This window comes from Micropterus dolomieu, linkage group LG02 (genome assembly GCF_021292245.1).
Source record: "Micropterus dolomieu isolate WLL.071019.BEF.003 ecotype Adirondacks linkage group LG02, ASM2129224v1, whole genome shotgun sequence".
Classification (NCBI taxonomy): Eukaryota; Metazoa; Chordata; class Actinopteri; order Centrarchiformes; family Centrarchidae; genus Micropterus; species Micropterus dolomieu.
Genome location: NC_060151.1, coordinates 2,916,757 through 2,942,792, shown reverse-complemented (window position 1 = coordinate 2,942,792; position 26,036 = coordinate 2,916,757). Strand labels below are relative to the sequence as shown.

Here is a 26,036-nt window from a genome sequence, read left to right as displayed (position 1 = left end):
GTGCGCAAGACGTTACATTTTTAAGTAGAGCGCAGTTACATTCATGAGAAGTTGCCTAATGATAGAAAACAATTATAAGGTCTAACGAAAAAGCATTCTTTAAATAGCCTATTCAGCACTTCAGGAGAGGTTTACGCACGTCGCTTAAAATAAATGGTCCCGTTGCAGCTTCAACAAAATGCTACAATTAAACAGCTAAGAAAAAGCCAAATACTATACTGCAGTGACATACACAAAACCAGCCCGTCTGATAATATGCCAGAAGCATTGTCGACTGCCCCCTTTTCTCTCCTGATGCCACAATGAGCTGCTTTTGTCCTGCAGCAGGTTTCGGTGTAAACATTAATTCCAGCCTCACATGTTTGCGAGGTCACAATAGGCTGCCGATTATTTGAAGACACAGCGCAGTAACACATTAACGCCATCTATCTGTGTTTTTCATAGTGGGGTGACAGACAGTCCTTTTCACATCTGGATTAGAAATAATAGCGCAGCGGCAGCATCTAGGCAGAACTGGATTCAGTGAAAGAACGGATGGATGCAGCGAGGCCTCGCGGGAGCAGCAGCTATAACGGATGTGAGACAGGGAGTGATATCATTTCTCAACACCGCTTCAAATATTTGAACTATTTCAGCTGGGTTTGATCTGGAGCTATCTTGCCAGGCAAAACACACTTAACAGTGGACACATGCCTGCGATAAGATAAGACAAACCAACCGCCTCTGCTGTCGCGCTCTGCTCACTGTGTGACGTAGCAGCAGTGTAAGGGACTTGTGATTTGACAAATTTTTAACGGCAAGCGTGCTTCTCTCTTTACTTTTCCCTCAGTGCAGGGTCATGGTCACAACCTGGGCCTCCAGTGTGTGCTCTTGCAGCAGACTCCCTGGATGGCGATTGAAAATGTATTTTCAACGCGCCTGTTGCCCGAATCAGATATGAGACCGAGATACCCAGCTAAATATTTAAATATATATGAAAAAAGGGAGGAAATTGTGTCACCCCCCCCCCCCCCCCCCCCCACACACACACACACACACACACACACATCTCTGTCTGTCTCTCACCGTGTCTTTCTCCGTCCGTAGAAATGAGGCGAGATATTGTTTTTGACACGGCGGCGGACAGCAGGAATACACATTTTGAAAAGCGCTGCCTCTCGCTGCTACTGCTATTATTATGTGATGGGACGGCGCCCTAATTTGGTTACACTAAGGTTTACACTGGTATGGCCGAGTAGGGAGAGGCACAGAGAGGGGGAGAGAGGATATGGAAGAGCTCAGCCTTGGAAATGTAATTGTAAAGTGATTCCGGGTGCACATCCATCCATCCGTCCAATCCAGTGGCATAGGTGCCTCCCTATATTTGAACTGTAATACACATCTATAATACTAGCCTAATAATAATTATTATCAATAACAGTCGCAATAAAAATAATTATCATTAATATTATCCATAAAAAATATTTTTCTAGCTAATGTTGTATGTATGTAATAAAAATTGTTGAAGCTGCGTTGACTGTCCTCCTTACTTATTGCACTTTGCATATATTACCAGCTGGTTTCACACCAAAACAACACCACACAAGCGTTATCTACTGTAGTGAGTTATGAGGTTAGGCTGTGAAATTGCGTTACCCTATCCCACCGCCCCTCACTTGCTACTAGCAATGGGAAAGGCTAAAAATGGCACCACAACCAATTTACAATGTCTCATTGGGTCATTGCATTAGACTTCCCGTAGCCACAGGAAAGGTGTAAATACGAAATGCAACCGAATTTGATATGAGATACAAACATGGCGGGGGGTAAATCCTCCCGTCTTATTTTCCTCGCCATATTTAAAGAAAAGAAGAAGGCCTGATTCACGGAAAAGGATTTGAGCAAAGGCAGAGACACTGAGTGCTGACATGAATAATGGCACCCAGCTCCATTCCAGCAGACATCCAAAGAAAACACATTGAGAAAAATTCATGAAGAGAGAAGGTGAAAAACAACATGTGCTCAGAGTCAGTGGTTTTATGCATAAGGTGAACTGGACACCACTCAGCACCTCTGCTCTCCTCTAAATAAAAAGCAGCAGATGTATTATGTCATAGACTGTTTTCACTCTGCTATAACAACATGCAGGTAGTCTCGATGACATAAATAGAGCTATACAAATTCCAAAGCCAAGTTGATTCTCCCTGGATAGCTTCTGTCAATACAAAAAATACGTTTAATGATTGGTTTTCATTTTAAACCAGGGCCTAAGCTCGTTGTGCTTGAGAAGCCATGCACTGGAAGCGGCGTCATTTAGATCTTCAGCTTGGCTCCCCTGGCTGAGCTACTTGGATTCACTCACACCTCATGGCTGGATGGATGAGAGTTTCCTGGCCGGCAGGTCCTTTTTTATGAGATTTCACGGCGGCTGAGGCGTGCCCGGTGTGCCAAATTTAAACAAATCTCCCGTTAATTGGTCGCCGCAGTATTTCAAGACCCGGAGCTACAGCCAGCCTCTGTCATACTGAGCATGAAAAAAGGAAAACACCCCTAGTAATAATCAAGTGTAAAAAAGGGGGTGTGTGTGAGGGCATGAATGGAAATGCAGGCAGATATAGAGAGGGAAGAAAGAGAGCTAGGCAGTGACAACAGAGCCGGAACAGAAAGAGGAGGAGAACCGAAAGAGGAGCCCGTGGCCGCCGTGGCGAGATCTCTTCCTCCTCTCCTTCTTCTTCCTCGTTCCGGTGTATCATCGGTCCATCGACCGTCATTTTTCCCCACCGTCTTCCCACAGCGGAGGAAAACATGATTTATCGCGGGCAGCACCATAAACAACAGCACTCCCTCACAAACACACAATGGCAGCCCCGGCCGCACGCTGACACCCTGCCTCACTATAAATCAAGAGAAGTAGCTGGCTGGGTAAAAAAAAAAAGAAGAAGAGAGAGAGAGAGGTGGAGAGAGGGAGAGAGAGGGATGGACAGAGAGTCGGGCAGATACAGAGAGAGATGTAAAGGCAGACAGGAGGTGATGGGAGAAAGATGGAGGAGAATATCCAAGTGCTTCTTAAAATATAAACAGCCATCGGCATTGCTTTGCTCCCTCTCTCTCTCTCTCTCTCCCACTCCCTCTCTCCGGTTTGCAGGCTGCTCGGCAGCACCGCTTCAACCTATAAACAATGGCTGATGATGATGGGTGGGGGGTGATGTGTAAACAACACGACAGCAACATGCACGATGAGAAAACACGGCGACGAGATGGGTATTTTTGGGGCATATTTACCAAGATGTTAAAAAAGCCTATGATTCACTGAGAGGGATGCGGGCGAAGGCGGCGCAGCGGCGTAGAAGATGAGGAAGAAGAAGTGTGGTTTCCCCCCATGCAGTCCCCTTCCTTCCGCAATACTCACGGTGTCCACAACGACCCGCAAGACACACACCCGTCCAAATTTGTTTTATTGCAGCCTCCTTCTCTCTTTTCTCTTCCTCTCTCTCTCTCCGTTGGCGTTTCTCAGTGTCTCCTCTTCTCTCCCCCTCTCTCTCTCTCTCTCTTTCGCTCTCTCTCCCCCTCTCACCACTGCTATAGGGGGGCTTGTATTTCTTTTTTTTTTTCTCTTTAAAGGACAGTTGAATTTTCGACGTCAGACACACACACACACTGGAGCAGCACCATGTCTTACCGTTATATTCCTGACGAATACATATCTATTCTGCAACCTCTGCATTAATTATTTAATGAGTCACGTGACGTGTTGGTCGGGGCGGGGGGGCGGGGGTTATCCGTGCGCCTCTCCGTTCGTGGGACCCATCCGGACCAGTGCATGCATGCAGGAGTGATGTGATGCAGGACTTTGTTTGAGTTTTTAAAAAAATATACAACATAAACTCAGTACGGGATCAGTGGGAGGCAATGGGTGGTGTGTGTTAATGTGTGTGTGCTATAAACTGTGAGGTAAAGCAGGGGTAGGCCTGTGACAGACGCATAGAGAGACCGATAAAAGATGATTGTCACCGACTATGTTCGTTCTTAAAAAATGACTGCACGCCTCAGACTCTTTCTTCCTTATTCCTCACTGTCATCTCTTTCTCAGTTGGCCGTTAGTCGACAGAACAAGGGGAATCCCTTATGTTGTCCTGTCTTGTATTTCAATGTACCTGTTTCCAGCAATTTGAAATATTCGATGATGACGGAGCAAAGCACGGGAGTATTTATCTGACTATTGCGCATCACGGCACAGTTTATTTCTCATATTCGGTGTCATGTTAGCGCGTCCTGCAGCTAAACTAAATATTTAACAGCCACCAAGACTAAAGCCAACTGTGTCAGTTCAAACAAATGACGCCAAATTGTTTATTTAATAATTACAAATTCATGTTCCGCATCGAATTGTGGGAGTAAGGCGGCTGGGAATCCGAGAGAAAAAGTCTAAAGCAGACGAGGCCAGGCTTTTTCTCCACATCTGTGGATGTGATGACAATCAGAATCAAATATTCCATTTGGACTAAATTGCCTAAACACGCACCTTCTTTATTCCATTAACAAGTTTTCCTGGTGGGGTGGCTACCGCGCGCGCTCTAATTCATTTAGAAGGAGCCATTTATTTAGAGGGGCGAGTAGGCTACAGGACAGGTACAGGCGGAACCGAGCCGAGAAGAGGGCTGTGAACTAAAGGGAGGCAAAGAGAGAGGGACAGCGAGAAGAAGATCCTTCAGGGACAGAAAGAAGAAGGAGAGAGTGAGCGACAGACAGACACAGAATCTAAGGAGAGACAAACCCCCCGTCGCGAGGCCGCGCGGGGCAACAACAATAGAATGCTGGAATCCTTTTGGCGCTCGGTCCCCCGGTTCCAGAGCTCGAGCCGCCTCTAGCAGAACAATGGGGCTCGACACTAAAAAAAAATGTTCAGACTGGGAGGCTATAGGGCTAACCTAGCTGCTGAGGAGCTAACAAGAAACGCTTCAAGGTCAAACAATGGGCCGCAGCAGCCTGAAGACACAGGAGCAGAGGGCCATTTGCAAAGCGCCGTGGACCCGCAACACTACCTGCCTCTCTATCCTAAAAATACAAAAGCTCCTCTTATACACAGTTAAGTGTCAATTATCTCCAATCTCATTTTCTCTTATATTTTATTCAACCTAGTAAACAACTGGGAGGCCGGAGAAGTAGTGGCACATAAAAGATGTGTAGTATCAAATACCAAACGCAATTAGCGAGAACTATTTGGTGGTGAGAACAAAGCAGAAACGCGGTTTCTAAAAATAAAATCTGCAACATGACAAAGGAATAGAAATAATTAGCAAGAAGGAAACAAATGCGCTTCTAAACCCATTATCAGTGCAACTGCTGGGTGGTAATTTATGTTTTACTCGCTTCTGATGCAGTAAAAACGCACAGAGAGTCCTTTAAACTTGGATCCCGAGCGCCGCGGCGGCTCCCTGAGATTTTACCCACAACAAGATTGAAATCAAACATTTGCGGTGGTGATGATGGCGTCTGTAATGACGCTCATAAATTATAGCAATCACAGTGTGAAACAACAGCTAAGATAAGTAGCAACAGAGACCTGGGCCGGCCTGACAACAGCAATACGGATCAGCTCTGCAAACTTGGCATAGCCGCATGCAAAGCTATTACACACGCAGAACCATTTCAACAGCCTAAACATCTGAATGGTGGTGGGTGGGGGTTGTAGAGTCAACCAGGAGGAGATCCTGAAGTGCTGAAACTCTGTAGCTAAACCATAATACTCTCAAGGCTGCATCTGACAACAGAAAACAGAACGTCTTTGTGAGAGGGACCTGGCTACTTTATAACAACTGCATCAAAAACAAAGCGAGGGGGGGAAAAAAAAATTAAAAGTAGGCTCTCTATACAAACTAATAATTCATATATCTAGCCTGCAGACAATTACAAGCTAAATATAAGCAAGTATTGCGTTATTCAAATCTGTGTAAACATATGGTTTAGGGCTTATTAAACAGTTATTTTAACATGTAGGCACAGAACAATACCAGAAGCCAATCACTGAAGTGATGTTGGAGTTCTTTGAGGTCTTGGGGGTCTCTTGGTCCGTGATGGATTAAGACAGGTAGATTCTTCCTCCTCGTTAATGATTAACTAGGCTTTGAAGAAAAAGAGAGAGACGGAAAATGTCTCTTCGTTAAAATGTAGTCGTGAAGTTAAAGTGTCCAGGCGTGATGAAGTGCTTAGATATTGTATCACAAGAGATTATTATTATTATTATTATTATTATTATTATTATTATTATTATTATTATTATTATTATTATTATTATTAAAGCCACACTGATCAGACAGAGGACAAGAAGTACAGAGACAGTAAGAGACAGAGAGAGAGATTGATTTACCAAGCCCGGACATCTTGCCTTTTACTGCGGCTCGTAAATCTGTCTCGAGACTGCAGCACGCGCACAACCGTTTTTTGAAATATATTCTTCTCCTGAACCACACGTGAGGTCTTCCCCCAGTTATGGGGTTCCACCAGAGACATCCCCGGCTTGGCCGGTTGAGCCCCCATGGCATAGTATAATTGTTCTCTGTTTTATAAATGTTAAGTGCCAATTAAAGTCAATAACCAATAACATATGAGGATAAACAATTTTAGCATGAACTCCCTCGTTACTGTTTTGTTATCATTATGAACAAAACCGGATTAATATTGGACTCATATTTGCAACCCGTCCGCCTGTGCTTTAAACAGGAAGTACAGTGCAGTTTAATAGGCTGCTGCGGCTGTTTGTTGTCAGACATGACAGGATCAATGGCTTTTGAGCAGTGTACAGACCGCCTCATTGTCATCTGTCTAAAGCCTGGAAGAGAGCGTGCTGAGTTACAGTATAGATCAATTACACTTTATAACATTTTAACACTTTTACAGTTACACTTATGCTGCTCTTTAAATTGCTCCCCATCAGATAAAAGCCAACAGCACAACACGCTCTGCGTGTGTTTTGACACAGTGTATAGCCACATGCCCATCAGTGTTTGTTTTTGGTTGTTGTTGTTTTGCGTAATAGCCTACTAATGCGCAATTCTAGATTACTGGTGATATAAACTGTAGAGTTAATTGACATGTGATCTTTAATGGTGTGAGTGTTTTGCTCAAATAAACATATGCAAGATCTGTATTTTACATTTAAAGAATAATGCATATATGGAAAGATGGGCTAGCATTATTGCAGACCAGCTTTAAGGGATTTTGCAGTTCCTTGTTGCTCCTTTTGGGAAAGTGTTTAATTTATTGGATGCATATTGTCAGTCGAAATGATCACGGAGGGATAAAAAGCTGAATCATGGTCCAAATGAATTGTTCCGTCGTAAATGAAAGTCGTTGGGCAATTTTGTTACAAATTTCTTGTTTTTCTTATTCCTCTAAATTCTGAAAATGAATGAATGGCTTGCGACAAAATTTCTTGAATGTTGAATTAGCCATTCTACTCTTTGTGTCCGATTTGGTGTCCACAGGATTTTATTATAGCTACATAACAGCAGTTAGCGCGTCCTTGTCGTTAGGGTATTGATAAATAAAATGTAAAGGGGGCAGAGGGGTTGTGTAATACTTTAGTATCAATAGACCTGTACAGGCCTAATGCTCCGCCATTAGTCATACAGAGCGCAGAAGCCTATTTATCACTCATATCTAGCGGATATGAGCGCTGCTGTAACACACAAGGGTGGGCTCATCACACCAGGCGTGCCTGTCTCCATTCACTAAATGCAGCATCACCCATACTAACGCTGCTGGACAGCAGGGCCACTTCACAATAAAGAAAAGGCATATGTATGACCTATTCATCAGTAATATTGTATGGATTATTTAATCAGTGATAAGACCTTAGAGTGCTTTAGTATACACAACACGTGGGTCGCCACTTTGTGACCCGACTGCAGATTTGAGGTTAAACAAAAAGAAACTAAAACAATCATCAAAAGTTGTGTTTGTTTCAAAAAGCAAATAAAACCTGCTGTTACAGACGGGAAGGGGGGAATCAGACACTCCAGAAGGGTCTGCTTCCCCCCTGTCTAATAAAGGTATAAGCAGTTCTGACAAAGAATAACGGGACACACACCAAGAATCGGGTTTTCAAATGCTTCATTGCATGAGGTTACTGATGTGACCACATGCTACTTATTTTGGTTCATTTAATTAGTTAACTACTAAAAATAACTGTTGGTAATCTGTAATACCTATTGACTAACTGTAACACAGACACTGTGCCACAGCATTACAGGCTTCTACAACAGCCTGGCCTGTAAAAAAAAAAAAAAGAAAAGACAAAGTGTGCGCGCGCGTGTTTAAACTTGGCAGCCATCATTTGGCTCTCTCTTTTTAATACTTAATAAATGTCTACTTTTAAATCTCTCTCTCACACACACTGTCAGCCGGTGCAGTAGTAAAGCCTGGCAGCCATATATCTCTAGTGACGACCTCCTCCTGAAGCTCGCGCGCCTGCACCGTGACCTCCTTGGCTCCTCGCGCTCTCCAGAATAATAAATTTCTAGTGCAAAGCGGTTGCAACGAGCGCAAGGCAAGGAAAAAAAAGGCGCGGGCGATTTGTCTGGCAATTAGCAAACCACCGCGAGATTCCCCGGGCCAGAGAGAGAGAGAGAGAGAGAGAGAAGTTGGTGTAACTGTGTCTTTTGGGTTGCCTGTGACCTGAACATGCATGTCACAGTGCATGTATGTGTGTGCACCCACCCTCTTGCATGTGTGAATGTCTGACTGTGTTGTGAAGCCTGCAGCTTCCTGTGCAAAGCTGCTGTTGAAACATCAGCTCCATCAGCTGGCCCAAACCCTTCAAACATGTCAGTGACAGCAGACTGTAAAGATGAATGCAGCTTCTCTGTGCGCTGCAGGTCAGAGTGAGAGCTGGCTTTACATCTGTCTGCCTGACCCCTTGTTGTTTCATGCTTTTGCTTCACAGACATTTAACTGCTAATCCCGCTGAGATTACAAAAACAAATCTCCTTCTGGATGGAAAAAAGCACCAGGGCAAGTGATAAAGCTGCAGGAAAAACAACTTGCATCAACACACAGGGGCAGACACAAACTTAAAATCACAAGAAGCAATGCATTTATGCAGCACAGTAGCAGGACTTTTAATTTAAGTGCAGTTTTAATGAGCTTGCATGAGCTCAGGACAAAAATTAAATTTACTCCATTCAAGGTTTATACAGAGAAACTTTGCAAACTGCACAGCGTTTAGGTATAAATCAATGAGCAGTGGAGCTATAGCATTAATACTGCTTTAGGGTTAAATTTTTATTTCCCTGGGTATGCCATATATTTATAATATTGTGTTTTTTTCACGAAATGTATTGTGTATAACGCCGCACACTTTAAAGAAATGCTTTTTCTGCCACAAGGTTTTCTTATTTTTGTTTTGCTTTCAGACATCTTCCTTTCTTGTAATGATGCATTACAACCTATTACAAAGCATTACAGCCATGAGTTTTTACTGCTCTTCATAGAAATGTGAAATGCGCACATAAATTAGAAAACAGATTTTTGGTCTCCGCCAAAGGCTTTGTATGTTCATCCACTACCCATACCTTTAAATCATACATTGGGAATGCCACATTATTTCAGCTTAACTGGCTGTTTAAAGTTGTCTGAGCAAACAGTTAATGCCATGCTGGTGTGCATGATGGTCCTCATTTCATATTATCTTACTCGTTAGCGTCCTGTAAGAAGATTATCTCTTATATCTCTTTCAGTTCAATACTTTGCTGGGAGCATTTCATGTGTAACAAAGGACCAGAAAAACACACAATGTATAAAAGGCCAAGGACAGAATATACAGTGAGGTCAAACTTATTAAGAACTAGAAGATCCAAAGTTAACTGGATCTGCCATTTGTTTGGTTCCCATGCTTGATCATTCATGATGAATAGTTGCTCCATCTACTATTAGGGTGGAACCGAATATCAAACCAGCAGTTTTTTGAAGCATCATGTCAGTGGCAACAAGTACTGTAGGGGAACCGAGAGAGCAGAGTCAACTATTCTCAAGAAGGAAGATAGGCAGCTTCACGTTTAATAATAAGAAGATGGTCAGGTAAACAAAAAGTCACAGGTCTAGTCCCAAGAACTCCCACTAGTCCCACTGAAGAGACCTTAAAGCAACACTGAACCACATCCTGCGTTCACCAGAAAACCGCAACCGCAAAATGTTTATTTCACAAGTAGATCAATGTTTTAGATGTATGGATCTGTGCAGAGCTTTATTGCACAACAAGTGAGTGTAAGCATGGTGCAAGATAATGCATAGGTAATACCATTAAATGTTGCATGTCTTCAGAGACCTTGGTGAAATGTAAAATGAAGGCAAAAGCAAACACTGAATGGGAAACATTTTATGATAATGAAGGCACGGTGAAAGCAAACTGACCAACATAATTTTCCCCAGATGCCATTTTCTCTTTGATTAATCAGTACTCCCCAGCATGCACACAGCACCCCTTGCAGCTGCAGGTCCAACGCATTCTCCAGGCTGGAAAATGGGTTACTACAACACAACTTGTCAAAATGAGTGCGTTGTCCTAAATTTTACCAAACACATCCTAGTGTAAGATTCCCCTCCTGAATACAGCGTGCAAACATGGCTGCCACCAGTCTGGAAGTTAAAAAGGCTGCTCAGCAGCTTTTCAGCAAGCCAATCAGGAGGGGCAGACTCTGTTTACACTGAGGTCCCAGTCTGTCTAAATACTGTCCAGCATCAGGCTGCACATTCTCTGTGTTTCAGCCTGTCTGCAGGCCTGGCCGGCCCTTTCATACCAAATCATACTGTTAGAACGTCTCACAACACCTTTTGTTAGTGTCCAATGCTTTAGATTGAGAAAGAACACCACATTTGCAAAGCTCTGCTATTAAATGACATATTAACTAAAATTTGAGACAATTGCTTTGAGGAACAATTTTCAAAAAAGTATCCATGTAGTAGGGGCAAGAAATATGCTATATACATATTCCAAAAGGCTCTTGTGTTTGTGAATCAACAACACAACCCTGTGTAACTGACACTCAGCGCTGGACTGTAGCTGACCCCTGCCCAGGTGGTTGGCTTACTTGTCTGTCTGTCTGGGCTACAGTGCCCTGAACTCGGCCTGTTTTGACTAAGTGGCCCAGGGGTTCCGGAGGTCTGGAAATGTCCGAGGGAGTGGAGGGTCCAGCAGCCTTGCGAGGTCAAGGGGGACCAGGAGTGGTGGGGGGCGCTGTGTGTGTGTGTGTGTGTGTGTGCGGGGGTAACCACGGGTCAGCCTCTGGCTTCAGAGCCAGTGGACCTCATCGGTCACAAAAACGTGTCCCCTGGTTGAACCCTCTGTGGCCGCAGCTTGGCCATTCCCCTGCCCCTGCATGACCACTCGATTCATCGATTTGTTCCTCCTCCACCTCTCCCTCTCTCTTTCTGCTTCTTCTTCCTTAAATTTCTCATTTCTTTCTCTTACTCCTCCACGCATCGCCTCACACCATGACTCGCATCCCCATGAGGGTCTGGAACCCCTCCACCAGAACCGCTGAACTTTTTATTTTTAATCCCGGGCAGATTGATTTCTGAAGGGTCAAACAGGAGTGAGTGCTCGGCTCAGCAGATACCAAAGGCCTGAGCGCGCACGGCGAACGGCGATCGTTCGCAGTTCATTTGGAAAGCCTTGTAGATCGTTTGTTTTGGGAGTAAATTGTTTTGGAGCGCAACCGCTGGAGTATCCATTAACCAGCGCTCCCCCAGTTCTTTTAATTTTTCTTTTCACCCTGCCTCCTCCCCTTGCATCCCTCTCTCCAATTGAGCACCGAATTATTCATATTCCCACTGCAGCCTCCATGGCCTGTTCGCACCTGGCCGTCAAAACACACACACATGCACACACACGCGCGCACACATGCAACCGTATCTCATTAAAAGCTATAGGCCTAAACCACAGCAACACTTTATAACCGCAGTAGCACAGCCAAGACACAATGTATAATAAGCTCCGGGTGAACCAGGAATTATTCACGTGGCCCATTCTGTCATACATTAGCTACAGCGTTTCTGAAATTTCCAGGAGTAATAGCCTGCACAGACGATTGTGCAGGCTATTTAGTTCGTATCAAATTGCATCATATCAGCCAGCTGAATCTGAAAAAAGACCTGTTTCATCAGAACGATCAACCCAAACCCCGTGCATAAAAGACGCACAATAGCACATTTTATGCACAACAGATGCTCAAGAAGCGACAGGCCTCCAGAGTGTCAAGCAGACGCAGAAGTGACACCACCTCAGCAAAAGGGGACGGGAACAGTTGCACAAACTCAAGAGGAAACAGAAAACAGCACAACACAAGCCCCTCATCTGTAACTGTGTAGCTGCATGCACAAACAACACACACACACACACTTCCAAACACAAACACTCAGTTCCAAAAGTCCTTGTGCTAAAATCAAAGCCCCCACGACCATAAATGCCCCCTCCGCCTGACCTCGCCAAATGCGCAGGGGGCAATAAAACCATAAAAACGCCACCGAGGCATCAGACACAGAGGAGCAAGAGAGGCAAAGACAGAAAATGAAGTTCCCAGGCCTCTTACCTTAGACGCCACCACTTCCAGCGACCTCTGGGCCATCTTCCTCTGCGCCATGAGGGCTCTCTCGCTGGTTTGTTGGAGATTCTTTGGGAGGATTTTCTTCTTTCCAATGAGGAAGAAAACTGTTTTTTTTTTCTTATGGTAGGATACTTGTTGAGTGTGACAAAAATAGGTTCCTGATAGGTGGGAAAGTGACGTATATGTGTATGTATGTATGTGTGTGTGAGGAGGGTGTGCGGGGGGGGGGGGGGGGGGGGGGGGGGGGGGGTGGTCTTCCAAGTGTCTTCTAAGACGTCTTCTTTTACTTCTCTGTCTGTCTCTCTGTTCCTTGCCCCCTCTCTCTCTCCTGGCAGAAGGGGTCTTGTGTGTGGCTGCCGGATGACAATAGAAAGAAGAAGGAGAAGTGTTTAAAGAAGAACAAGTGATTAATGATTTTTCTTGTATAATTCTCGCATTTTTCTTGTGGTGCCGTCCCCCCTGTCCTGTCCAGAAATAATGGCGGTGAACTTTTTAACAGGGTTGGGGGGGGTAAAGGGTGGGGGTGGGCACCCTCACAAAAATCTGCTCCCATTCAGAGATGCGGCAGAAGGCCGCGGCTGATAAAGGACGCCAGAAAAGAGAAAAAGGATTCCTTGGTGGATTTTATTGTGCGCGGTGTCACCCTGCACGCAAATTCATTTATTTCAAATCGGACCGCAAATGCTCAGGGGCTTTAGGGGTTATTGTGGAGGAACATATGTGTGTGGATATTGGGGAGGGGGTGTCTGTTTAGACGCTCCAATATTGGACAATTGGTGTGTATTGAAAATTACAGCATTCAGACACACATAGGCTATGTGGCGATCTTATGTGAGGAGAGGTGGACCGCCTGGGGGTTCGTGTAGCCTATATGTGGAGGAGGGGATATTAAACCTTATAGAGTTCACCAGAAAATAAGAATATATATAAGTATATCTCTCTTGTGTGGTGAACTCTCTATAAATAGTGGAAATTAATGCACATTCTGGAAAGGCAGTCACGTTGGATATATATATATATATATATATATATATATATATATATATATATATATATATATATATAATTTTTTTTCAGTAATGAAACTAAAATGTTTCAACTTGCAGGCTTACAAGCCTACTCACGATTCACAATATGTAAGGCTTTACCATTTTAGCGCAGCATGTGTGTGTGTGTGTGTGTGTGTGAGCACACATAGGTGTACAGTTTGATAGGAGGGCGGTTTTAGCGCTGGGGGAGCCTTTCATAAACAGGAAGAAAACAGATAAATGGGCAGAGGGAGTCTCTGTGGCAAGAGGCCCAGGGAGAAATCAACCAACAAGTAATAGGGAATCTTCTCTGGGCCGAGGAATACGAGCGGACCAATTTGGGGGGCACACTTTTTTTGTTTAAAGTTCATCGAGAGGAATGCTATTTTCTCGTTCTCCCCCCTCTTGCTCTATATTTTTCGATACCTGCTCTAAGAAAAGAAAATGAAAATTAATACGGGAGCCGCGCCTTACAAAAGAAGCCATTCGTCTTGTTGATTATCTATTTGGTTGTCAGGGTTTGAGCTATGGCGCCGGCCCGCTCCCTTTTTGTAATATATAAAAAAAATAAAACACACCGCACCGGTCCAGAAAACACCGATAGGAAAAAAAAAAACTGTTCTGCAAAAATTACTCTCATTAAAGCATTAAAAGACCACGAAGCGAGAAACTATTTAATGTTTTTTCCTCTTCTTCAGAACCAGAAGAGGAAGGGAGGGGTTGTCCCGTACTCTGCGTCGGGCCAGTGCAAGCGCGTCTGAGCAGCCGTTAAATTAACGGGAGAACGAGAGTGAAACGGAGGGACGGTTTGTGATTTAAAACGAGATTACAGGACGTAATGTACCAAGATCACTCACGGCCGGGAAAGATTAATCATCGCAGGCTGCTGATTTCTCAAGACAGCTCGCTGTGCGTTTGTAGGCAAAACCAACACTGAAATGAAATGAAATTATTTGTTGTGAGTGCACGTGGGCGCGTGTGAATGTACGCTTTAAACACACCCGTCACCGTTAAACTCTCCACCAAAAGAAACGAGACAAATGGTCATTTTTGAGAGAGGAAATGAGAGGAGAGGATAGAAAATGACACTTTTTTAGCCATTTATTTAAATTTCTATGAACTATTTACAAATAATAGGAAGGTAGACACTGAGGAGGTATAAGCAGAGAGAGGAGCAAATTACATACCGGAGGAGGTAACACATGTTCAACAATACCATCATCATTATCATCACCAATAACGATAGAAACGGATCTTTGGAATGTAAATAAAATAACATCAATTAAAATAAAAATACTAGCAGAATAAAATACCTAAAAAAGTGGCACAAGGAGACATAGCAGAGAGAGGAGGAGAAGCAGATACGAAAAAGGAAGTGTGTGCGCATTTAATGTGCAGAGAAAGGAGAGACAAAAGGAAAGGATAGAAAAATAAATCAACATCATTCAGACATGCGATAAAAAGCTCCTTATTTTTCCGAGTGTCCCTGGCCAGAACAACTGTTTATAATTAAATTACATTTTAAAAATGTCCACATACAAGAAATTAATAGCGCTTTTTTTGTATTGCAAGTAACAATAATTATTATAATAACTCGTCACACATTTTCAAAAATATAAAAGCTGGAAAAGCTGTCACTTCATTAAACGAGCAAGAGAAAATAAAATGACCAAAAATAAAATAATATATAAGTACAACTGAGGTAATAGGTAGTAGCCTACATTGTATAGTGCTGCGTTCATAATGTAGTCTTGAGCTATTTGTACCAGGATTTTGGTTTGGATAGTGTCCTTTGTTTAGGCAGCTTTATAAACCCTGTTTGGCACGTAGTGGAAAATGCCTTAATTTAACTTTATTTCACTTGACTCACCCTGTCACTCTGTTTCCCTGTATACAACATCACACAATGAACAATCCACGGACCACACAAACGCTCCATGTCATTCTCAGCAATAACATCATAAAGTATAATTTTACAATCAACACTGAATTCAAAAAGAACTATAATTAAAATTTGAAAAGCTATATTTTGTCATTAAACAAAACAGAAATACCAACAGTTATAATGATAACAGCAAGACAGAAAACTGCCTGGTGTCATTTTGGATCATACCGAAGGTTATAGTCGATGTCAGAATAGCTACTATAAGGGCGGACAGAGGGATGTGGGCATGCACGGGTTTTGTATGTGTGTAAGAATACTTCTCTTGACGAAACGAGAGTTCCATTAATTACACGTGCGCGTGTGAGTGGGGTGGGGTGGGGGGGTTGAGGGATAGTGATTTGGGAAAGGGGTGCGGGGGGTAGGGGCGAGGGGTAATGGGCAGAGCCGCGGTGCACCCCTTTGCTTTGTACCCGCAGAGTAAACATGACAAATGGGGCCCGAGCTTGGCATGATTAAAGATGAAAACGAGGATCCATCTTCACCAAAAACGTCTCGGATAGAAAAAAGAAGGACAGAAACCACACGCATGCGGGCACGTTATCCTCGGCCCACCATCTTATGCTCTGTCATAGAGAGGGAGAGAGAGAGGAGTATAAAAAGACAGAAATATAAAAAGCAGAGAGAGAGCTGGGGGATAGAAGCAAAGAAGCGGCCGCATCATATTCTCAGTTCTTTCAGTCTTCTTCTTCTTCTTTTGTTCATTTCATTTTTTAAGAATGGGAAATTCCCCCACACCCCCTCCCACATCATAGCGTCATTTTATAGTGTGAAACATCAGCACCCATCAGGGCCGATCAGGCAGCAATGACATCCCTCCATCACTCCCTCCAGAGCAAAGGCATTATTCCGGTCCAAAGTGCAGGCTTCGGTGGTAAGAAGCGTGGCTGCTGCTTCGGAGTTCAGTTTGGGAATCAGGGAAAGGGAGGGCAACATCAGACAAAGAGCCAGAGAACCGGGCTATAGGGACCCGGTGCGGTTCTGGGACCCGGTTAGAGCCGGGGAGTTTGTGTTATTGTTGCTGGCCCCGGAGCGGACCTTGGTGTTTGGCAGCTTGTGGTCCTTCTTCCATTTCATCCTCCGGTTCTGGAACCAGATCTTGATCTGCCGCTCTGACAGACACAGCGTGTGCGCGATCTCCACCCTGCGCCTGCGCGTCAGGTACCGGTTGTAGTGGAACTCTTTCTCTAGCTCCAGGACCTGCTGGCGCGTGTAGGCCGTCCGCGAGCGCTTCGGCTCACCCCCTGTGTAGTTTGAACTCACTGTGGGGAACAACGAGAATATATGATCATCACAACATTAACCACTCAAAAAACAACAACAGCAAACAATACTTCCAAAAGGTAGCATAATAATAAAGTGTAGATAAACTGGCTGCACTATAAACTTCAGAATGCAGAATATCACCCTGTTTTCAGATTTACAACACTGCATTACCATTGTAGAAAAAGATGCAGGCGTTATTAGCCAAGTAAAATATCAGCTTGCACTAAAAATACACAGAGCATTGTTTTATATCCAGTGGCTTGCCCTCATTAAAGAGGAAGCAACACAGCAGTCCATTGCTCCAGCAACTTCCAAAACTAAAAACAGCACTTCAAGCTACAGGGAGAAAAACATGTCGGTACATTATGAGCTGGACCTACTGTGGTAGAACACAAAATGGCTGTAACCTTGGCAGACCCTTTAATGACTGCAATCCTCTTTTATTCTATAACAAATCTTCTCAACAAATGCGCTTTCAAGCGCTGCTGTTACAGCTGAACTCGCTTATCGTGCACCGCAGTTTGCAGCAGAGGTTCTGTATTTTCAGCAAACACGTGTTGTCAGGTGTCATTTTAGGCCCTGCGGCGGAGTGAATCCTCCCAGCACAGCCTGCCTGACGCTGGTGTCTAAATGTTGTGATCTAAGTGCAAATCGGCGCCACGGCCGCATTTAAAGCTAGAAAAACTGCTGTTCTGGCACGTTTGCGCACGCCCGACCAGGACTGGCAGAAAATATAAATAGGCTACATAAAGACAGCAAGAGCAGCAGAGAGCCAACTGAGCAGTTACATTTTCTTTCAGTGACCTTATGCACAGATGCCACGGACTGAGAGCAAGCAGGAGCACTGTCTGTCTTCTATAAACTGGTTGAAAATAAAGGTGGTGGGGGGCGCAGCAGCAACACGACGGCACTGAATGGGCGAGTGGGTAATGATTCAACAAATCCCCGAAACCACAGCCGTACAGCAGCAAGCAAACATGCAGCAGCTGAGTCCGCTGTCTCCTAAAACAAGACAGCTAGAAAATATAAGAGAGTTTTGTTACCGTGTGAACTACCCGGTGGAGTGAATGCATTACGGTGACTTTGCAAAAGGGGCATTTTGTCGCCGTGCGCTCCGCTTATCCCAGTACGCAACAGACTGCAAGTCTATTACTATAACATTACAGAGAAGCCATAATAGACTGGAGCTGTTCGGTTTTACATTAGTGTTTTACGGCCGGCTCCACAAACATGAATATTTCAGCTGCCATAAAACTTTCCCTCCCCTGGAACAACGAGTGGGGAAGAAGGCTCGACAGCGTAAAGTACACCGTTTATACAACCCGACCACTTAAAATCAAATTACCAAAGCATAAAAGCTAACTTATGGGCTCGGTCTGAGTTGTCATAAGGCGAGGAATTAGAGCAGACGAGCATGAGATCGGACTTCAAAAGGCACCTCAGCGGAGAGGTGTAATAAAAATTTATGGAGGGTGTAATTATATTGGCCCCGCAAACAGACGACCGTAAATCTCGACCCAAGGGCTACTCTTCTACTTGTAACAGAAAACAGGGAAAGGAAGCCGTAGATTTTGACGGTGGACACATAGCCGACTGCATGGGTTTCAACTGCAGGCACAAAGGCGCAGCGAGAGAGAAAGGGGGAGAGGGAGAAGTTTGCATGCAGCACTTACCGATGTTTACATGGACTTTCTTCATCCAAGGGTAGACTACGGGGTCCTTACGAGTACTGCCGGGGGATGAAGTGCTTTGGCTGTGGGGCGTTTGTCCGCAAGACGGAGGCGGGCTGGGTGTCACCGAGTCGCATCGGTGGCTCTGCTCCGGGACCGGAGTGGTCTGCAGCCCGGCCGGGGGGATGACGTGACCCCGAGGGGACATCACCACCGAAGCGGGCTGCCCTGCGCGCTGGCACGGCGTGTACGGCGGCTCGGCTCGCTGCTGCTGGTGGTGCTGATGGTGTTGGTGGTAGAGAGAGTCCGGTTGAAAGGCAGCAGGCTCCTGCCTCTGGGAGCTGTAATAGTCCGGAGAGTGGCTGGGCAGATAGTCGCTCTGTGAGTATTCCTCGCATGGTGGGAACTTCGGGTCCACATAGTTGGAGTTGATCAAATAGGAGCTCATGGCCATTAATTTCAGTCTTTTTGTGGAATTGCACCTACTCGGAAAATATATAACTAAAATATATATCTCATCCCTTTACTCTTCGGTTATTCCTGTTCCGTTGAACCCTCCTACTTTTCTGTCAAGTGAACAAAGTTAAGAAGCCACGTGACGACAGCTGGCCAATGGCGCGCCTCCAGGACGGACCCCGGATAAGGAAATGGGATTAAGCATATACACAGCCCCCGCACGCGCATCATCATATGGCCTCAGTTTGTGCAATCACAGTCGTATAATACTTTCCCCTCTGCCTCCCCGTGCCTCTCTGCATATCTCTGCACCACATGTCGGCACGTCCTAAGCAGGCAGAGAATCACAACAATAACAAAGCGCGTCGGACAAGCTAAAAATACATTCCGCTCCATCTGAAGCCGCGCTCAGGGACGCGCGCGCATGGACGAGCAACAGAGTACAGTAGATGACAAGTCCTCCCTTTCTGCAATCGAATCCTTCCTCCCGTTACGCGTCTGGCTGGAGCTTCAAATAGGAAAAAAAATAAAGAAAACAGAAAAAAGAAGCAGCAGAAATAACACGCTTGGGGGATTTAAAGTGGCGCCTGCACCACCCCCTGTGTATATATTTGGGTGTGTGTAGGGACGTGCTTGCCAAAGCTTTTTTCTTTTTTTCCCTCTTTTTAAATCGCTAATAACGGGGAGTGGGAGAGGGCCTGGCAGGCTGTGCCGCCACCCAGCAGCAGCACTGTGTCAGAGATAAATCTGGCTTGTTTAGGATCGATAGAAAATTCATCAACTAATTCAGGTTACGCGGCCTCCTAAATCACTAGCAGACCTTTGCATTAGCAACGAGAATCAAGCACCGTTTCCCACTTTAAAACCCGTGTTGCTCCAACAGGCGCCCATTCCAAATGTGACTGCCCTTGCATGGTAATTCAGCCTCAGCCAGAGTCGCCTTTTGCCTGGCTTAAAAAAACCCCAGGATTTATTCCCCTCCACTTTGCGATATTAACATCACTGGCATAGCAAGTCCACATTTCCCCATTCATTCAGAGTGTGCGCCTGCTTTTGCCCTTGAGCTGTGCATTACTGAACAGAGATACACAGCTCTTTGTTTTTCCTCCAGTAGGGAATTCATCCCCAACATTGAAACGCTCACTCTATAGCTGCCACAGACTTCCATACTGTCTCCCCATTTCAAACACTAACACTACAGTCTCACTGTGAACCGCTGTCACTTTCTCACTGCTATAAAATAGACAATAGACACAATAAAACAAGGGCTTACACTTGTATTACACAGAGTGAAGACGCACAGAAACTAGGTAGCACTCTGCATTCTATGAATAACCATAATTATGTCCCAGCATTCTCGCCTAACAAGTTTTACAGTAAACTCCTTTAATTCCAGTAAATCTGATTGCTGTAGTTGCTGTGTCTCTTCAGCAGCGCCAAAACAAAAAAAACATAAAATCTACAACAAAAACGAATTGATGTTCTCCCAATCAAAAGGAGGCTGTTCTGCATTTTGTTATCAGGACCAAAGGTGCGCGCGCACAGACACAAGCAAGATGATGGAGATATCCAAGTCCTTTGTTTCCAGAAAATTGACCGTCTCTAAATCGAAACCTTACCCCCCAAACGCACACACACGCGCGCACACACACACACACACACACACACACACACACACACACAACCCCCTATAGGCCTTTCTAGATGAACAGTAAAGCCGACCGCATCATTTTTCACCAAGACAAATAATAAATAAAAAACAATTCAACCTGGAGTTGGCCTTTAAAAATGTGAGGTGGTTTGATGATCGAAAAAAACAAACACAAAATGTACAAGAGCTGGAGTGGGTTTTCATCACTTTGGAGGGTAACAACACGGTGCTTGATCCACACAAGCGCTCCTAAATAACACAATGATAACCAAATAACCACAAATAAAGTCCTGCAGTAAATTAATAGGCGATGTCTGTGCTAAAAAGAAATAAACATTCGTTGAAGACACACATTTTGTACCCTTCACAGCAAAAGCAAATTCAAATATAAAGCAGCGATCCATAATTAAGAAAGGCGTCTCAACCCAATGACAGCAGCCAAAGGCCTCTCCTCCCTGTGCTGGATCCATCGCTGCCGTCGTGTATAAATCAACTATATACTCCCCTAGAAGCGAATTTGTGATTCTTTAATGATTTTTACACAAATCCGGATCTACAGGGTAGATATAGAAGACAGCGGCTCTCTGGAGGCACGAGGTTACACCGTCGATAGACCTTTATTGCTTTCATAAACTCCCTGCCGCACACCCACACGCGAATATTTCCATCCATACTGTCTCTGACCCCTGACCTCCCCACTGCTGGGGGGGAACTGGGAAATGAAGTTTTAATGCTGTGACACTTTGTGCAAGCCAAGGCCAACGATGAAGCAGCAGCTGACTCGCAAATAAAGAAGGCAAAATAGAAGAAACATATTTGCCGTTTTTGTTTTGCTTTCAGAAAGTGATGGACTGGAGAGGAAGGACGACAGGTGTGTGTGTGTGTGTGTGTGAAGCTGTGTTATAGGCCTGTGTAAATCATGTTTCCATATGCAGCTTTAAATGGGAACCAACGAATTAAATCTTGACTAAGAAAATAAAGGCCTACTCTGTTTACTTTAACGGAATGTACAATGAATTGTTTATCACGTATGTTGTTGCAGTGAAAGTCAATGCATATAGTAGCCTATTATTATAGGTGCTCCGGGGATTGTGAAAGATTATGTTATAAAATAATATTTTTTTTTATCCTATATATGGTCAAGTACACTTCTGCTATTGATCAGGCCTCTGTCACTGACAAAGCTTTTTATTTCACCTTTTTATCAATTTGAATATTTAAACCTGAAACGAATGTTCAACCTCCAAATATTCCTTAAGCTTTCCATCCATGTAATAACCACACAAATTCTTATTAAAATGACAGAATTACAGTTCACTTGTAGTTACCCAAGAGAGAGAGAGAAAAAAAAATACTTGGCAGCTCCAACCGTGGACCGTTCTAACAGGATGAACACAATTTAATGAAAGAAAAGACTGATCGCTTGGCACGGGGACACCGTCCTATCAGAAATTGTTCTGAACGATCTGACTGAAGAATGGATGGACCAATGAATAAATGAGTAAATGTCCCTTCACTGTGGTAAATTAATTGCAGTCTGTCTCTAAAACTCTGATTTAACTGAATTAAAGAGTGATCTGACCCACACACACAAGGGCCTGCACTCCATAATCTTTCTTTCGTCCGTTCTTTCTTTCTTTCTCAATAGAAACTAGTTTATATTTTAGTGCATATCGCATTGACCAGCTGTGGAAATACATAATGCAAATAAATAAAATACCAATGGCCTAATATGTGAAAATGCTGCCGCTCGTGGTGCAGTTTGAAGCTCTTCAAGCTTTCACATGAACGTGTTTTCTTGTATATTTCCCACGTAATTTCTATTCTCTCCTGTGCTGCTCCCACATTGATTTTGTGACACTGACACTCCCCGCCTGCTGCAGGCAATATTGCTGTTCTCTGTTTCCTCCAAAAGTTGCTCGTATATCACCAGACCGGACAACAAATGCAGAGAGCACAGAGGGCGAGGCACTGTCAGTCTGCTTCTAATCTGCCTCTATCGTCTGCATTTTTTTATGCTTCAGCATAGTTTTTATTCCTTTCTCACTGTTTCTTTTAGTGTTCTATTCTATTATATTTTATTATATTCTAGCTGCGCAGGTATGGGCGTGTTTCTGTCACCTTGACCCCCCGCTCTGCTGCGGGTCGTCTCAGGTATCGATCAAGGTGTGTTGAGTCTGACTGCGGCACTTCCCTTCCCTCTGTCAAGTTTGTCAGCAGCAGCCATTCAGCTCACCGGGAGCCCATTGTTTACAGGTAGAGGTCAATGTGCACACACACTCAGAGATATTTAGATACGGAGAGAAAAACACCAGATAGATTTATACGATCCAGGCAGAGTGCAATGCAATATCAACAGAATAATGCAGGACTCTCTGAAGCCACTAAAAGCATTCAATATTCCCTTACATTTCTAGTTTGCAAAAATGTGCTTTTGAAAAACGCATAACAAACAGAGTCCGTCGTTTAGTTTATTTAAATATTATAAATCCTAACCTGTCAGGGAGCTAAGGACCACTTAGCTGTGGCAACCCACATGAAGAACCAGACTGTCCTGTTTTCAAACCACACGCGCCCACTATGCCTATAGCGGAGTCAGCTGCTCCAGAGTTAAAAATAAAAGTCTGCTGTAACTTTTAGATGTATATCAGAGAATGTTTCACTGAAGACCCGGCCCGGGACACAGGGACATGCAGAGAGACAGGGTGAGGATGACATACAGCGGGATACAGTGAGTGGAAAAGGTCAGCGGATCTGGATTTAAACATGTGGCTTTTTATTGCGGGTCAATTCCGTTTACAGCTTAAACACCAACACGCCTAAATGGCAACTTCCCGGAGGTTAAAAGGTTTTTGGAGAGAGGAGGTGAAAAAAAGCCATAAAATATTCAGGGAGCGGAAGAGAGCCGGGGTGAATAAATAACTTTAAAGTCACCCTCACAATTCAAGACCTTTCTAACAAGTTTATCCCATCCGCGGCTCACAAATTCAGTAGTTGCTGATAAACCCGCAGAGCCGCCGCTCCCTGCTCCTACTCCAAAATGAGATTATTATATTCTCTTAAATGGATGCATTTTAACGAGCATTAAGGTAAGACTGAATCGTTTCTATAGCCCGGGGTAGTTTCACAATGAAGGGATAAATAGTGCGATTTAACAGTGTAGGCCACTAACTCCGTAAATAGCTTGTGCTACAAGAATAAGCATTTGTCAGCTGCGTAAAAATAATATCCTAATATAATGGCCACATTATGTTAGATTTTTGTCTACATCCGTTTTTTAAACGTAGCCTAAAACATTACATTAAAAAGCCACAGACGGATTTTTTTGATGGCAGGCCTTAACTGGGATAAAGCCAGAACGAGAACATTAAAATGAACATATTGAAGGGTTAAACGGCCTCATTCTGTGCAGCGACCGGACCTGTCAATGTTCTGAAATATTACCGAGGTGGAAAAGCTGTGGGGACAACGACGAAGAAGAGAAATGCGATTTTGCTCCTTTGTGCAGTTTGAAAAATAAATCGAGGTCCATTCTCCTGGTTATTGTCATGCAAAGTGTAGGGCAGAGAAAAAAAAGCCTGTCCCTCCGTGTGGCAAGTATTAATAATCAGACGGTGTTTTCTGGTCTGTCTATTGTGTGGAAGTTGGAGACTCGGCTCTGACTATAAGCCTAAATTAATTCCAAAACGCAGCAGGCGGACCAGCGGCCTGCAGCGTGTCAGGTAAAACTGGGAAATCTAAACAGCAGGGAAGGGAATGGAGTGGGATCCAAGAGCTGACCAGAGAAATACTGCTGCACTCTATCTGTGTTCAATAAAATCCAAACAAACGTGCCGTCGTGCACATCTCCAAAAGGCCCTCCCTTCTTTTGGCAGAGAAATCTGACGAAATCACACTGAAACAGAACTCTCATCAAACACAGCTAGTCTATTTTCTTGTGCTGCAAGCTACAGGAGTTCACAACAACATCCCCGGCTTTACAGGACTGAAGAAAATAACACGAAATGACAAACACGCATTCAGAACAACAAAAACATGTCCTGCAGTTCTTTTTTGACGCTAAATAGACGGATATAAACATGGGAACAGCCTCTGGAAATGAACTAGTGGCATGTTTGAACTGGCGAGCACAGACTGGCCGTGCAGCCCGCAGCTTTTGTGTTTGATGGAGGAGCACAGGCGGTGGAAAGAAACAAACGCTCCCTGTAGAATCGGATCATTTCATTCCGCAGCCAGCTCACAATCAAAGAAACAGCACATTAGCAATCAGCAGAGCAAAATAAACAGAAAGGCTCGTGCTACTAACACGCTCGATGCACCATGTGCATGTACATCAACAGCAGAAAACCACACATCTGGATGCAAACTGATAAAACCGCAGCAATGAGCGTGCTGAGTCACAAGCAGAAAGACTCACTTCATTCATGTTAACTTTGTTTTTCTGCAATTACAGTTCATTCATGGCACATTACAACATTTCTTTGTTGCTATTTTAGGATTTTTAGGATTTAGGAGAACAGCACGTGAAAAGAAAATCAACTGGCACAATATTTAGCAATGGAGCTCTCTGCTCTCCTGAATTAAACACGCCGTATAGAACAGTGTAGGGAAATGAATAGGAATTGAATTTAAGGCTATAGTGGGAGAAAGTTGTCCAGCGTGACCTTTAACCCTCCACTGGCCACGACCTAGCCTTCACCCTAGCCGTATGGTGATTGTGTGTGTGTTGCTGCAGGGCATGTAGGTCTATCTATTGCCTATGATGAACGCATATTATTATAAGCTATTGTCTGGTTCTGGGGTAAATAAATTATTGCCAAAATGGCTGCAGTGCACCATGACGTCAGACAGCCCAAAGTGGCTAACTAATTGGCCTGCAGGATGGTGAAGGTACAGTGAAGCAAATGGAGCTTGCAAAGAGGAGACACACAGTTCAAACACCCACGGCGTGACGTGCACACCCCATAATCGACCAAAAATATTAATTGATGAAGTCATACTAAACTAAAGGAAGAGGAGGAAGGGAAGGGTGTTGAGGAGGGGGTTCTGCGGCAACTCCTGCAACACGTGGTCTTCCCCTTCCTCCCAGCATGGGCAAAGCACCTGCCACACACACACACACACACGGTACGAGCAAGAAAGCGGGCACACACACATACACACACACACACACACACACACAATGATATGCAAATGAGACTGCTTCCTCTTCTACAAGGAGATCTCTATTTTTTGTGTACTCACTCCGCTGTAGCTCGCGGATTCGCCTCTCTCTTCTTGCGTCGTCCTCACGTCCAGTTCAACCAGGTTTCCTGTTGTTGTGATTTTAACATGTTCGCGTTCTCCTTCTTCACATCTCCGACAGATCGGCAGCTGTGTTCAGCTCTTTTTTTCCATAAAGAGAAGTCTTCCTTTTTCAGCATTCTCACCTCGCCCCCCCCC

The 26,036-nt window shown here is 44.3% G+C and overlaps 2 protein-coding genes across 5 annotated transcripts in view; both read right to left on the bottom strand.

Annotated features, from left to right (window-relative positions):
* Positions 1-26,036, bottom strand: part of hoxb3a (homeobox B3a) — a 91,059-nt gene that overhangs the window by 27,517 nt on the left and 37,506 nt on the right. For 2 of the 4 annotated variants that reach the window (XM_046070127.1, XM_046070172.1), the window contains exon 1: positions 12,567-12,758. The exons of 1 other annotated variant lie outside the window; for it this stretch is intronic. The gene's annotated coding sequence lies outside the window, so the exon portion shown is untranslated. Of the gene's footprint in view, positions 1-12,566; positions 12,759-25,838; positions 26,023-26,036 lie in introns of those variants that run through there. One more of the 4 variants, XM_046070146.1, reaches the window with a different exon arrangement.
* On the bottom strand, positions 14,696-19,029 carry hoxb4a (homeobox B4a). Its single transcript, XM_046070262.1, has 2 exons — positions 18,491-19,029; positions 14,696-16,813 (listed from the first exon to the last, which is right to left on the bottom strand). The coding sequence occupies exons 1-2, from the start codon at positions 18,939-18,941 to the stop codon at positions 16,512-16,514; spliced, it is 753 nt and encodes a 250-aa protein (XP_045926218.1). The 5' UTR covers positions 18,942-19,029; the 3' UTR covers positions 14,696-16,511.